The sequence below is a fragment of the Calidris pugnax genome, unplaced genomic scaffold (assembly GCF_001431845.1).
Source record: "Calidris pugnax isolate Ruff unplaced genomic scaffold, ASM143184v1 scaffold19, whole genome shotgun sequence".
Classification (NCBI taxonomy): domain Eukaryota; kingdom Metazoa; phylum Chordata; class Aves; order Charadriiformes; family Scolopacidae; genus Calidris; species Calidris pugnax.
The window spans coordinates 4763036-4778431 of record NW_015090775.1 but is presented as its reverse complement, the minus strand read 5'-3'; the positions used below and the strand labels follow the sequence as shown (position 1 = coordinate 4778431).

Below are 15396 nucleotides of genomic sequence, written 5' to 3'. Positions count from 1 at the left end.
AGTCTGTGTTGGCTTCACTCGTGCTTCTTGTCATCTGAGGTTTCTGCGGGCACCATGCAACCCTTTCATCACTGGCAAATTTAGCTGTCTTGAGGGGTGGAAGTTTTTGTGTGTGTTTGTAAGCCAGCTTCTAAGTAACCTTTCAAACAGCAAAGCCAAAGCGTACTTCAGGGGTGGAAGTTTTTGTGTGTGTTTGTAAGTCAGCTTCTAAGTAACCCTTCAAACAGCAAAGCCAAAGTGTACTTCAAATTATGGCAAGGTAGGCAATTGGGATAAAAACAAAAATCTGAGCCTTGAGCCAGTCTTGTGTAGGGTGGGCAGCTTTTTGGCCTGACACTCTTCCTTCGGACTATCCCGATCTCTCGTTGAAAATCCGTGCAAAGTCTAAGATTTCCTTGGGTGCCCACGGTGAGGCCGGCCACAGAAACCCAAGCAGAATCATCGCTTTTATCCTTACAGTCTTACACTGCAGGACTTCTTGTGGAGGCCCATAAAGCCCTGAAGGAATTCAGGGAGGGGCTGGCCTGCTGCCAGCTTGCATGGCAATAGGTTAATGGATAGCAGTGCCAGCAGGCTGGAATGGGATGTCTGTGTGCAGAGCCTGGAGGGGTATATTTAATATATCATCTGCTTCCCCAGGGGGAAGTACCACCGCTGACATTTTGTAAATCAATGCACAGCCATAAGCAAAGCCATTCTCTGCGCTTGGAGAATTCCTGCAGCACTTTAAAAAGACACACTTATAAATGAAATGTAATAATGTTCATCTCGTGTATTTGTAATTAGTAAATACGCTTAAAACATATTAGACGAGAGTAAAACTAGAAACAGGGTAAGCTTTTTTTTTTCTCTCCTATGATAAGCTAATAAAAAAAAGAGGATGACCAGCTGAGCAACAATCATCTAATGAAGTATTCCCAGATGAAGAAAAAGGATATTATTGCACATCCTTGGAATGCTACTGTGGTATAAAAAAGAAAAAAAAAGAACATATCCTGTTACAACCAGAAGGAAATGAAACAGTTCTCAGGAGCAGATGCCATATTAATTACTGTACTCACTCGGTAATAACCACATATAAAGGTGCAATGGTATTTTAACCACCCTGAGCCTAATTGCTGAAAGAGCCTGGACTGCTTAAGTACACTGACAGAAAGCAAGGAATTGCTTTATTCCAAAGAGGAACTCTGTCCTGCCCCGCAGCAGAAGGGAGGCTACTATTGCTGTCAGGCAGTCGTTTGCCCCCATCAAATGATCTTTTGCACAAACCCAATGATAATTCCATCCTTGCTGAGGTGCTTCCCAAACCAAAGGGGTGAGACTCAAACGAAGAGCTCCGAGACTCATCTTGCCTCATGACACAATTTTACTGCCTGCTTATCAGGCTGGTGGTGTCTTGCAAAAGGCTGGGTAAAGTCTTCCCTTTTCTTATTAAAAGCAGATGCTAAACAGTTCAAGGGATGACTTTACTTTCTGAGCAGAAGAAAACAGAGGGACATTGTCACCAAAGGACAGAAAGATCAGTGGTTTTCAAATTATATTTTTTGTGCATAAGGAAGGAGTAAATAACAGTCCCACTGCAAGACTGATCTTCAGGGCAATAACATGACATTCTCCTTACTTATAAAATGGCTTTGCCTCTGTGGAGATTATGTTCTGTCATACTAAATAAGAAGGTAATTCATCATTAAAGATGGGGAGTAAAATATATGCTTGTTCAGCTAATAACCTGGTGAATGTAGAGGAAGGAATGATGTTTCTATGTCATTGCCTACAGCATCTCACTGGCTACAGCCTGATGACTCCTCCAGAAAGACTAATGTTAGGTTATTAAGCCAAGCCACAGCACGCAATGTAATTTAAAGACCATCTGATCTAGTTACAGTTAGTGCAGCATCACTAGGAAACAGTCTGCTCTTTGCTACGCCTTGTATCATATCGCTGCCACTTCTGTACACGTTGCTGCCTTATCAGAAACAATTCATCTCATATTCTTGAAACTTCACTGTAAAACTCCTTCCAAAATGTCACACATCCTGTGAGCATTACTAGCGATGAGCCAACCCCCCCTGACAGGCCATGAAACATTGCACGCTCCTTCTTTGTTGAGAAAGTCATTATATGAGATTCATGCCAGAGACTGAAAGTATAAAAAAACTGCCCTTTTGCCCAGTTTTGCCACACTGCCCCTTCTCAATTTCTGGCACTTATGCACAGGGGCAGAAAATTGCCGCCAAGTCAAAAGAACAGGGCTTTTTTTTTTTTGGTCCTACTTTACACAGGCAGAAATGGTTGTACCTGCTGAAATGGTGGGAGTCAGAGGCAGCCCAGGCTCACTGCGCAGGGGGAATGCTGCTCGCTGTGAGTAGCACCAGCCAGCTGCTGCAAACAGAGGGCTGGCTCACCAGAAGCATCCCATGATCAAAGGAGAAAAGGAAATAGGTAACACAATACACGGCTGACTTATTGTACAGCTGTGACTGCATTTCAGCCCAGGACAGCCACGCACCACCATACTTGCACTTGTACTCTTCAGACATCTGACTGTCTTTTTCTTTGTCCTGTTTTTGAAGCAGTTATTTGCTTTAAGTCACGATAATTTCTTTGGTAACTGAAAACCACTGGAAATACCTGTGTGTAGAAACTTTTGGTTTTGTCGTTATTCTACATATTTAATTTCTGATTCATATGTGGACGAAGCCAAGGAGCAAATAGCAAATTAATACATTCCGTTTATATCAAGACTGAATTAGTCACAAGGCAAAATGCTGTTCTTGTATACTACATGTGGGTTTGGGTCACAAGTGTAAGTCATAATTAAATACGAAGCTGAAGAACTGTCCCTTTTATAGGATGGAGACTGGGAGCAAAATGAAAGTCTCCAGTGGGCCAGGCACAGTAGGACTCAGGGTCGCAGTCTAGCTGTCCCCACACCCACAAGCACAGAATCACACAGAATCACAGAATCTTCTAGGTTGGAAGGGACCTTAAAGATCATCTTGTCCAACCGTCAACCTCACTGACAAAAATAGACACCCACACAACAAACAAGGAGCATCATCACTAAACCAGACCTCCCAGCACTACATCAACCCGTCTTTTGAACACCTCCAGGGATGGTGCCTCAACCACCTCCCTGGGCAGCCCACTCCAATGCCCAGCAACGCATGAAGGACACCCATGAGATCTGGCCCAGCCAGCACGGGTTCACGAGGGGCAGGTCCTGCTTGACAAACCTGATCTCCTTCTATGACAAAGTGACCCGCTTGCTGGATGAAGGAAAGGCTGTGGATGTTGTTTATCTGGACTTCAGCACCATGATTTTCTCCTGGAGAATTCAGGAAGATTTCAAAAAAAATCAGAGCTGTGGTTTGAGACATTTGCAATGTCATAAAAGTATGCTGTTCACATGCATTAAATGTTTCTCCCACTGACTTTTAAAAGCAGCTCTGCTATTGTTGCTTTGTTGGGGTGTTTGGTTTGGTTGGTTTTTTTGGCAACCACTATTGCTTGATTGCAGTCTCCTCAGGCAGGTCAGCTCTCCACCACAACACCTCTGTAACATTTAAGCTTGTCCTCCTCCATCACGTAGCAGTTTCCCATACTCACTCTACTGTCACAACTGTGATCATCACCTAAATCCAACCCAACAGGTAACTCTTGTCCTTTCCATCCCCAGCCTCCTAGCAAGTAGCAGCAAATATTGTCACCAAGCCTGCAATCTACAAGCTGCCATGGAGCACCAGGCTGCTACTGTTAGGGCTGCCACAGAGCTAAGGAGACAAGCAGGGTATTGCTACCTGCTGCAAGGGGCTGAGGTGGGAGACCTGCTGCCACCACAACATAAGGGAGGTGGGAAAAGGGGTATCTAAAAGCTCCTGGGGCAAAAAAAGCACTTGAGCAGCACCAGGGGCCACTCCAGTTTGTGAGTGCAGCTCCATGGAAACTGTCTGAGCAGCAGTTTCCCATTTCCCCCAAGAAAAGGGTGAAGGTCTCTGGCACATGGTCCACGCACCGCCCACTTGGACTGCAGTGAACAAGATTGATCCTCTATTGCCCCAGTGATATACTCAGCCAGGGCATCAGAGTTTTCCCCTTTCAGGCCTCTTTGCAATAAATGATCTCAAAATTAGCATATAGCAGAAACATAATTTATCTTAGCTGAACAGCTATGAGCTGGGGGTGGGGGGGTGGTGGTTCTGTTAACCTTTTTTCCAGTTTGCAGTGGCGTCAGACTCCACATGGATTTCAGGCAGAGAAGTCCCAGATATCTGCAGTCTGCTTCGAAAGTGAACTGCACGCTTGTTCCAGATGGTTCCCCCTTTCCCCTACCCCACGGAGCACTCCCAGCCCTGCCAACACATGGCTCCCCTTGCGCAAGACGCGGGGTGGGAGCAAACACTATTCAGCTCCTGAGCTGGTTCAACCTTGTTCTCTTTTTTTACACTATGGCACACATTTGTGCAGCGTGCAACAAACCAAATGAGAACATCTTTTCCAAGTGGTATTTCTTAATGACATTTGGAGAAAGATTTATAAGTTACGTCACACGAATTGCAAATTAAAGCCTCCTTAGCACACTTCCACGACTGTTTTTCCCTTGCGCTTTCCTCTTTATACCTCTTTCAGGAGGTGTTTTCTTTGTTTGGAAGCACTGGAAAATTGTTAAGGAGTGCAAGTGCTTTTCTGCTCCCTGTCTCCTCACCCCCTCTGATGTGTTTTATTTCTGTTAAGTGCTTTGGATGGGGTCTTTGCCTCTGGCACTATTCCTCCAGCCTTGACTTCAGTCTAGAATAGCGTCTTCTGGCAAGTCTCCTCCCTGGCTGGCTACCGTGTGCAGGGCTCCTGCTTTTCATGGATCAAGGGCTTAAGCATCTTGAGACCAGCACTGGCCTCTCCACTTGGCTCCCATGTTTCCTTTTCAATTCCCTCACAAAATGAACCAGGATTTAATAGTTAGCTCTCAATACAGTGCTCCCTTGTTTACTTTCTTCACATGTCTATACTTTCTTTCCATTCCTGACCACAAAGGGAAGAAAGCTGGAAGAACACCACTTTTTTTTCCCAATCTATTACCAATTTTGAGCTGTGAAAGCTGGCATAGTAAGGAGGTAGAGGGAGCGAGGGAGGACATCTAGGGGGAAGATTAGCCCATCACCAGGCTTCATTAGGAAAAATTTTTTCACTGAAAGGGTTATCAGGCATTGGAATGGGCTGCCCAGGGAGGTGGTTGAGGCACCATCCCTGGAGGTGTTCAAAAGACGGGTTGATGTAGTGCTGGGAGGTCTGGTTTAGTGATGATGTTCCTTGTTTGTTGTGTGGGTGTCTATTTTTGTCAGTGAGGTTGACGGTTGGACAAGATGATCTTTAAGGTCCCTTCCAACCTAGAAGATTCTGTGATTCTGTAAGTAAGTATCCCCAGAAATGTGAGCACTGTTCCTTAGCCCTCTCCTTGGCTGTAAGTAGTCTTCTCTAACACTTCTCTAAATTTGAGTTCCTCTTGTGCAAAACCTAAGCAGAGCACAGAGGCTACGCGCTGGCATCCTGTACAAGGGTGAAATCTCAAGGATGGATTAGTTCAGTAAAGCAGCAAAATTGTAGGCAGGAGATTACAATCCTCAATAGAGCAGTAAGCATGGCTACACTCTACTTCCCACAGTATGAGATACAAAACTGAAAGAAAATATCTTTCCAGTTGTCCCAGAAATCAGATTTTTCAGGAAATAAAAATAAAGGGTACTTGGGTTTAGATTGACTGGGTGGTTTTAGTTGGCTAAAAATTTCTCATTTTGTTTGTGGATAAATTCAGTTTCTTTCAGTCCCTTTAAAGAAGCAGATTAATTATGAAAAGGAAAATATAAACAGGACACACAGCACCCCACCCCCACCCCCTTTAAAAATGTAGAAATAACACATTCTAAAGTTTTTGTACATTCCCCACTCCTTCTCAAATGAAAACCAGAGGAATACAATTGGGCTCATTGCCCTTTTGCAAGTATTTTACTGATCCTGGGATTTCTTCTTCTTTACATGAAGCTGGAACCGTGACATCTCACTTGGTCCATAAGAGCCAGGGTGTCTAATCTAAGGTGACAGCTGGATTCTTTCCAGGTGCAAATCTAGGCACCTGCAGAGTGATTCATTCTCTCTGTTGCAGACACCTGTCTTAAGGTAGGATGAAGTGCTCTCTGGCTATATTTAGATAAGATAAATCTTCTGCACCCTTATTATTTTTCATTATTGGGGAAGACCTTTTTTTTCTTTTTTCTAGAATCTGGGTACATACCTTCAAGAAGTCACGGTCACAGTCGGATCCATCTTCTAAATCAAAGGCTGTGAAGCTATAGTTGAGTGTGTTCCCCTTTGTAGTTTGGATAGTCCAGTTGCAGTGCTCATTTAATGGGTAATTATTTGGATAATTTAAACTTTCCAATATGCCTTGGCTACGATTAACAGTCAGTACTTCATGGCAAACTGAAAAAAAAAGTTATAATAAATTAAATTTGTGCAGTGCTTATTAATCCAGCATCTCAAAAAATTACTAATTGAAGTTACTGATAGCTTTACAAGGTGAGAAATATTTTTATACACAGATTAGAGCAGAGAAATCAGGCATAAAGAGAACTGTGACCTATGGGAGAACATACTGCATATGTTGCAAACAAAATCCAGACTTTCCAAACTTGCATTCTTCAGCTCCACTATGTCCTTCCTTTCTGACACTTGCAGACTCATCAGTATATATAACACATATAATTTTTGGTAGTTTTCTTTAATTCTAAGTAAAAGGTTATTCCTAAAGCACATTTTCTTCTATTTTTTTTTTAACTAATAATAGAAATTTACCCTGTCATTTGAAAAAATTTGGAGAGGATGCTCAACAAAGATAGACTAATGGATTAAAATGGTTTATTTCGGCAAACTGGGGGAAAAAAATATAATCCCTGTCCAAAACAACAAATGGAAAGTACACTGTTTGGATTTTCTAGCTCCAAGAACTGGAAGTGATCTTGAAATTTTTCAAATTCTTTAAAAGGGAGCCATGATTTTCCTTGTGAGTCATCCAGTAACATCCAGCATAAGAACTGGACACTCACCTGGAATAGTGAGAACCTTCCTTGAAGTGCAGAGAAAATGAAAAAGAAACTGAACTAGATAAAGAGTGAAATTACAATTATGGCATTAGGTCAGTGAGTGTCATTTTCCTGTATCTAGCTTTCACTGAAGAGAAAATATGTGGGCACTGCCTTGTCAGGAGGCAGCACACAGAGTGTATGGGGAGCAGAAATTAGCTTTCACTGAAGAGAAAATATGTGGGCAATGCCTTGTCAGGAGGCAGCACCCAGAGTGTCTGGGGAGCAGACCAGGGTAATGCAGAGAGAAGTGGGCAGGAGGCAGGGAGCGGGGCAGCAAATCTGCAGTGGTTGAACAGCAGAAAGAGCTAAGATTCACTTGCAAAACTCTTTTATTTTCTGTCACTACGGATAATACACCTACGTCCTGCAAATTTTTTTGATTCTTTCCAAATGATTTAGAGAGGTCTGTGTTTTTAGGACTTCAAAATGCTCAGGATACAGCTGAAGGGCAGAGTCAGGAGGAGCGGAGCTTGGCTGCAAAGCTCCACTGAAGCACACAACTGTTCAAAAGGACAGGATGAAGAGCACAAAATGGATTTTGAAGAATGCAAGATGGGTAAAAGCTGCTACCCCCTGCCATCAGGATTTTATTAGAAACACACCAGACAGAAAGGTGCCTTTGAATGTTAACTTGATACCATGTTTGCCTTTGCAATGTATTCCAACTCATCAAACATTTCTTTCATGTACAAATAAATGCATCTGGCATCTAAGCATCCGTATTTTATACCACTGCTTCCAACATAATTTTAGCTTTTGGGCAGGCTACTGAAAGCTTTCTCTGATGCCTTTTCAGGAATTAAATATGAATGTAAAATGTAGATCACATTATCTGATAGCTCAGGTTCTACATCTGAGTGCTTTGAAAGTGCTCTTTCTGTTTAATTAATGAGAAGGGGGGAATCCTCTTCTAATATATCGTCTTGACTTTGCAGTCTGAAAAGTACATGGTTGCTGAATCCATGATATATTTAAGGATCATTATTCTTCTTTTCTAATTATTGTATGCACCACGTGTGGATGAATAGCTTTGCTTTTTAATAATCCATTTATTATTGTCCAAACTTAGGACAACTTAATGTCTCTACACCTAGAGCAACTGCTATCACTTGGGCATATTTAGGGTATGCAAAGATGCATTTTGTACGTGAAATTCTGTCCCTTCCAATGTGCATTTAACCATACATGCTAGAGTGTATTAGCAGAAAAATAAACATCGGGATGATATTCAAGGTTGTGACTGGGAATGAAATAGTTTGTCATGTATCATCTTGGATTTTTCTCCAAATGTAATTATTCTGATATTTCTGGGGAAATATCAGAATATTTTTGGAAATTTATTTTACCAAAAAAATGTTTGCAAGAAAAATGTGACTCTTACCATAAGATATAAAAAAATTAAACTTTTTGAAGTGTTCCAGGTAGGCTAAATGACCCTAAGCACACCCACATTGATCCAGGATGGCTGTTAACTCACTTATCCTTTGCCATCCTGCCTCACAAGCAGCTAGAAGAGCAGAAAAGCTTGTTCTATCTGCCTTCTCTGTTAACAAGTCAGGAGACAGGGTGAGCAGAAGAGCAAGAACAGTCCAGTCTACCCTGTTATGGACTTCCAGCACTTGTTATTCCAAGTAAATCCGGAGTGGTAAGTGCCACTGGTGCAGGTAATAGAAGAACGACCTCACCAGCTTTTTTCTAGTGGGAGAGATAATCTTCGTCATGGGTAGATGGGCAGATAATTTTTAGCACTCTGTGTTCTGTGACTGTAGCAGACTAGAGAATCTGGGTCAAGAATATGCCCTATGCATTGTCCTCTGCTCTTGAATAGGTAAGATCATGGGCTGCAAGAAGCAGTTTCAGGAAACAAGCTGAACTGTAGAAACACGTTCTTCTCACCTTTTACTTACTCACCCTGTTTGTATTTGGCTAAAAATCCTCCACCCCGCAGACTGCCATCCGTCCTTAGTTTTACATACATGCTGTCTCCACCGGAACGGATGGGTTCTGGGATCTGATCCCCACAAAATTTACCTAGCTGTTTAGCATTACTGCTGTTGCCATCATATACCTTAAAAAAAAAAAAATAAAAAAATTAACCTGTTTAGCATTACTGCTGTTGCCATCATATACCTTTAAAAAAAAAAAATTTAATAAAGCTGAGGGCATTAAAAATTCAAGTAATTTCTCCCTGACAGATGTCTGCTTAGGGAATAGTTACTGGGTATACAAGAGGTTAAATTCTCTTTCTGCTCAGAGGAAGCCTGACAGGCATTTCAGAAACAAGTGAAGCAGTGGAAAAACAGGAAGACAGTAACTGAATATTGGTGAGTTTTGAGGGGCTTACTCACCAGGAGGGGAAAACTGCACTCCATTTCAACTCTATTGAAGATATTCAAATAATAATTTAAGCAACAGTTCAAATATGAAATTTGGGGTTAACGATAGGGTTATTGACACTGTTGTGCCTTTTTCCTTGTAATTTACTATGAGAGTATAATAAGGCCTCGGTCCAAAACACAGCAAAGATATAAAGATATAGACAGATTCTTGTTTCAGTAGCCCTTCTATCTAGACATAAATCCCTTTCTTACCAGCAGCTACACAGACACCGCTGCTTTACCTCTCACTGCTCTGTGATATGAAGGTAACATGTCAGCGTGGAGCCTTCCTATTTTGGGTCTCTTCACTTACTTAAAAATGTTTGAAGACCAGAGCCACATATTGTTCCATGCCGGTGTACTCATCATACTCAGCTCCCTCCTATGGAGCCAAGTAGTGTGCCCAGGCAGTGTGCCCAGGTGGCCAAGAAAGCCAACGGCATCCTGGCTTGTATTAGAAATAGTGTGACCAGCAGAAGTAGGGAGGTGATTGTGCCCCTGTGCTCAGCACTGGGGAGGCCACACCTCGAGTGTTGTGTCCAGTTTTGGGCACCTCAATCCAAGAGAGATCTGGAGGTGCTGGAGTGAGTGCAGAGGAGGGCAACGAAACTAGTGAAGGGCCTAGAGGACTGTTTAGTATGAGGAAGAGGAGGCTGAGGGGAGACCTCATCACTCTCTACAACTACTTGAAAGGACACTGTAGAGAGGTTGGTGCTGGTCTCTTCTCCCAGGTAATTAGTGACAGAACGAGAGGGAACGGCTTCAAGCTCCAACAGGGCAGGTTTAGATTGAACATTAGGAAGGAATTTTTCACTGAAAGAGTGGTCGGGCATTGGAACAGGCTGCCCAGGGAGGGGGTGGAGTCACCATCCCTGGCTGTGTTTAAGGGCCGTTTAGATGCAGTGCTGAGGGACATGGTGTAGGGGAGGACTTTGTAGAGTAGGGGAGATGGTTGGACTCGATGATCCCAAGGGTCTCTTCCAACCTCTATGATTCTATGATTCTAAGTGTCACAGGGTACGTACCGCAAGGTAATCGAAGTTGCACTTTGCGTGATACTCTAGATGGAACTGTTCAAACTGGATTTCAAATGGGGTTCCTCGGCTTCCTCTGAGCAACCAGTAGCACTCTGAATTGTGGTAATATGGCATAGGGTAGTTGGGAGACATGAAGACACCAGAAGCTGTCGTCAAAGTCCCACCACAACCTGAAAATGGCAAAGAAACCAAACCAACGTTTAACACCTAGAAGAGTAGAGAATTACACGTGATGTGTGAGATTCACACTACTGACCTCCTTCACGTGCCCTGAACATCTTCAGTAATGCCCAAAAAGCCTGCATCTAGCCAACAGTATTGTAAGCAGAAGAGAGCTCATAGTAGCTAGAAATATTAACTATCTAATTTAAAGAGTGCTCCTGACACACAGTTAATGTTCAAATGGAAATGTCTCCATTAAACTCTTGGATACTGCTTTCTTAAACATGCGATGATACATTATACCTAGGGAACAGTACATCCTTCCCAATGGAGAAAAAGGAAGTCATAACCTTGATCTAAATAACCTGAATATATGTTGCTATACAATCAGCAGACAGATTTCAGAAGATGGAAAGCAGAAAAGATGTAGGGGAAAGGTGAGAAATTAAATGCAAATGAAAGATCAAAAATGAGGTGTGTAAAATGGTTTTATACTTGATGCAGTCATTTTACCTGCTGATGTACCGTCCCACTCTGCTGAAAATCCCTTTCTTGTGCCAAATACATCACTGACAAACTTTATCCACAACTTGTTACCATGAGAGATTATAACAGGAGGAAGGTCTGTGCCACAGTATTTTACAAGAGGAGGAGAAGTTTCATAGCCTCCGTCTCTACAACAATAGAGAAGAAAAACCTTGGGTAAAAGGGGGAAACCATGAGAAATGTTAACAAACCAAAAATCTTGGGGTTCTTTCAGGCCTGGGAAAGACTAATTCTAGCTCTTCATCTTCCAAAGCAACAGAGCTACCAAATATTGGAGGAGTCCTGCTACTTGCATTAAGAGGTCCCACCACAAGCACCTGCTTGCTGGCTATGTCCACTCTCTCATCTCAGCAGCCTGTCCAGAGTCTGTCAAGAGATAGACTCAAGAAGTGTCTCATCAGCTTGATGCTGCAGAAGCAGGACCTTCTCTGTATTCTACAAGGTGACAATCATTGGTGTAACCACAGGTAATCTTCTAGTTTGAAGAAATAACAGTTTCCTCACTTCTCACTGTTTAGCCTGGCACAGAACCAGATGAGCTGACCTATTACAAAAATATGTTTATTTGACACCACAGAAATCAGAACCCATTTCTCAGAAATTAAATGATGCATGTTTTGAAATATTTTCTTAGCCTGCAGAATTGTTTCTACAACCACTTATTTACTTTTTAAAAAACAAGTAATATTTCCAGTAATATTGTCTAATACTGTAATCAGGATGCACAGACAATGTTCTGGTTTGCCACCTGCACATCTCATGGCAGTAAAGGCGACAGTGACAACCTACTTATCAATTGCTTCCTAACCTTATATTTAAGCACTTTCCTACACACAATATCACAGTATCACAAATATCACAAATATCCTACAGGTTATAATAATACAGGACAATAATGAATAATTAATATATTAATATTTAATAATAATATGTTAATAATAAAGATATTAATTATAATAAATATATTTATATCTATATATGGGTGTAATCTTGGTATGATGCTTTTTAAGTGAACAGTAATACTTTCAATTACATTTTCACAGGCTTATACCTGCTTTTAAGAGAAATTTCTATTTGTACCTTGCCACTCTTTCCTTGTCATCCTCCCAGCTTAAAATGCTTGTCGCTATCTCAGGTTACTGGCAGTTGAAGAACTGTGCCAGAACCTCCCCTCACTTGCATCCCAGCCTCTGCAGCTGCGGTCAGATGAACAATTTTCTTAGTTGACCGAATGCAATTTATCAGAGGACACCTCAGGACAGCAAACCAGACTAGCACCTCCCCTAAGACTTAATCTAGCTGCCCCTTTTAATGGCATCAAATTTGATAAGGCATTCTGGAAAGAAACATGCAGAGTTGCACTTAGTCGTGTTCTGGCTGCATTTTAAAACTTGTTTAATGCTGCTGAGCTCTTCACAGCGACAACAGAGTTAGATTTATGCAATAAATGAATGTTTTCATTTGTTGAGGTGCAAAAAAGGGGGAGGCAAAAAACCCTGTTATAATTCAGGTCTTCCCCAAATTAAGGTGTTAAATGTTAAAATAAAGTTAAATTAAATTTAATCTCAGATTGCGGTTTTAAAATGAAAAAATTACTTGGAAAATATTGAAAAAGCCTTTCAGGTTTTCATAACTTTCTCCAGTTTGTATGTACAGCTGAAAACAACCAGCTAATTCAGCAGAAATGCAGAACCTCAATCCTGCAACTTCAGGAAACACTTTTTTTTCTGGTTCTGAAAAATATGACACAATTTAACTAGGAATAACCCATACAGAATACCTGATATAATTTTCAAATGAGCTTTATCATGGAGCTTAGGAGGACAAAAATGGGTGCACTGACACTGCAAAGGGCAAATCTCACACATCAACACAGCAGCAAGGACAGAAACCTGGTGGTGCAGGTGTATTGTAAGCATGCAGCTAACCTTCCCCCAAATATTACTTTCTTCTACTTGTCTCTATCCCGTAAAATTTACTAGAAATAACCTAGTATGCTAATATCCTAAGTTTAATGGTGATGCCAGTATAGACAAATATTGCAGATTATGTACATGTTCCTAGGGCTGCATCACAAAATAGCTCCCGTTTAAACAAGATAAACACAGAACAGAATATAGACTCATAGAGCCATAGAGCAGTTGGAAAGGACCTTTAAAGGTCATCTAGTCCTACCACATCTCCACCTGTGCAATGAGTAGGGACATCTTCAACTAGATCAGGTTGCTCAGAGCCCCAGTCCAACCTGACCTTGAATGTTTCCAGGGATGGGTCACCTACCACCTCTCTGGACAACCTGCTCCAGTGTTTTACTACCCTCATAGTAAACAATTTCTTCCTTATATCTAGTCTAAATGTTTCCTCTTTTAGTTTCAAACCATTACATTTGCCCTATTGCAACAAGTCCTGCTAAAATGTTTGTCCCCATTTTTCCTATAAGCACCCTTTAAGTACTGAAAGGCTGCAATAAGGTCTCTCTGGAGCCTCCTCTTCTCCAGGCTGAACAACCCCAACTCTCTCAGCTTGTCCTCATAAGAGAGGTGCTCCAGTCCTCAGATCATTTCTGTGGCCTTCCTCTGGACCTTCTTCAGCAGGTGCATGTCTTTCATATGCTGGGGGCTCCAGAGCTGGACACGATACTCCAGGTGAGGTCTCACCAGAGCAGAGTAGAGGGGTAGAATCACCTCCCGTGACCTGCTGGCCACTCTTCTTTTGATGCAGCCCGGGATACGGTTGGCTCTCTGGCCTGCAAGCCCACTTTGCTGACTCATGTCTAGCTTTTCAACCACCAGTACCCCCAAGTCTTTCTCAGCAAGGCTGCTCTGAATTCCTCGTTCCCCAGCCTTGGTATTGCTGTGACCCAGATACAGGACCCTGCACTTGGCCTTGTTGAACCTCATGAGTTTCACATGGGCCCACTCCTTGAGCCTGTCCAAGTCCCTCTGGACGGCATGTCAGCTACACCACTCAGCTTGGTTTCATCTACAAACTTTCTGAGGGTACGCTCAATCCCACTGTCTATGTAATCAATGAAAATACTAAACAGTACAGGTCGCCATATGGACCCTGTGGGATGCCACTTGTCACTAGTCTCCACCTGGACAGTTAGCTGTCGACAGCTCTTCTTTTGATGCAGCCCGGGATACGGTTGGCTTTCTGGGCTGCAAGCCCACTTTGCTGACTCCTGTCTAAAGAATCACCTCCCGTGACCTGCTGGCCACTCTTCTTTTGATGCAGCCCGGGATACGGTTGGCTCTCTGGCCTGCAAGCCCACTTTGCTGACTCATGTCTAGCTTTTCAACCACCAGTACCCCCAAGTCTTTCTCAGCAAGGCTGCTCTGAATTCCTCGTTCCCCAGCCTTGGTATTGCTGTGACCCAGATACAGGACCCTGCACTTGGCCTTGTTGAACCTCATGAGTTTCACATGGGCCCACTCCTTGAGCCTGTCCAAGTCCCTCTGGACGGCATGTCAGCTACACCACTCAGCTTGGTTTCATCTACAAACTTTCTGAGGGTACGCTCAATCCCACTGTCTATGTAATCAATGAAAATACTAAACAGTACAGGTCGCCATATGGACCCTGTGGGATGCCACTTGTCACTAGTCTCCACCTGGACAGTTAGCTGTCGACAGCTACCTTCTGGATGCAACCATCCAGCCAATTCCTCATCCACTGAACAGTCCACCCATCAAATCCATATCTCTCCATTTTAGAGCAGGATGTTGGGGGGGACCATGCCAAAGGCCTTACAGAGGTCCAGACAGATGATGTCCATAGGTCTTCCCTTGTCCTCTGATGTAGCCACTCCATCATAGAAGGCCACTAGGTTGGTCAGGCAGGACTTGCCCTTGGTGAAGCCATGCTGGCTGGCTGTCTTGAATCACCTCCCTGTCCTCCATGTGCCTTAGCACAGCTTTTAGGAAGATCTGTTCCATGATATTCCCAGGCACAAAGGTGAGCCTGACGTGTTGACAGTCCTCCTTTCTACCCTTTTAAAAAAATATTTTAAAATGGGTGCAAAGTTTCCTTTTTTCCAGCCACCAGGGACTTCACCTGACTGCCATTACTTTTCAAAGATGATGGAGAATATGTCACAAAACTCTTTGTTTCTGCACTAAGAGAAAAAAGCATGGA

At 42.7% G+C, this 15396-nt stretch overlaps 1 protein-coding gene across 1 annotated transcript in view; it reads right to left on the bottom strand.

Annotated features, from left to right (window-relative positions):
* Positions 1-15396, bottom strand: part of CUBN (cubilin) — a 166347-nt gene that overhangs the window by 111250 nt on the left and 39701 nt on the right. The window contains exons 24-27 of the mRNA XM_014945868.1: positions 11227-11387; positions 10540-10721; positions 9048-9204; positions 6287-6474 (exon numbers count right to left, since the gene is read on the bottom strand). Coding sequence (XP_014801354.1) covers positions 6287-6474; positions 9048-9204; positions 10540-10721; positions 11227-11387 — 688 coding nt within the window. The remainder of the gene's footprint in view (positions 1-6286; positions 6475-9047; positions 9205-10539; positions 10722-11226; positions 11388-15396) is intronic.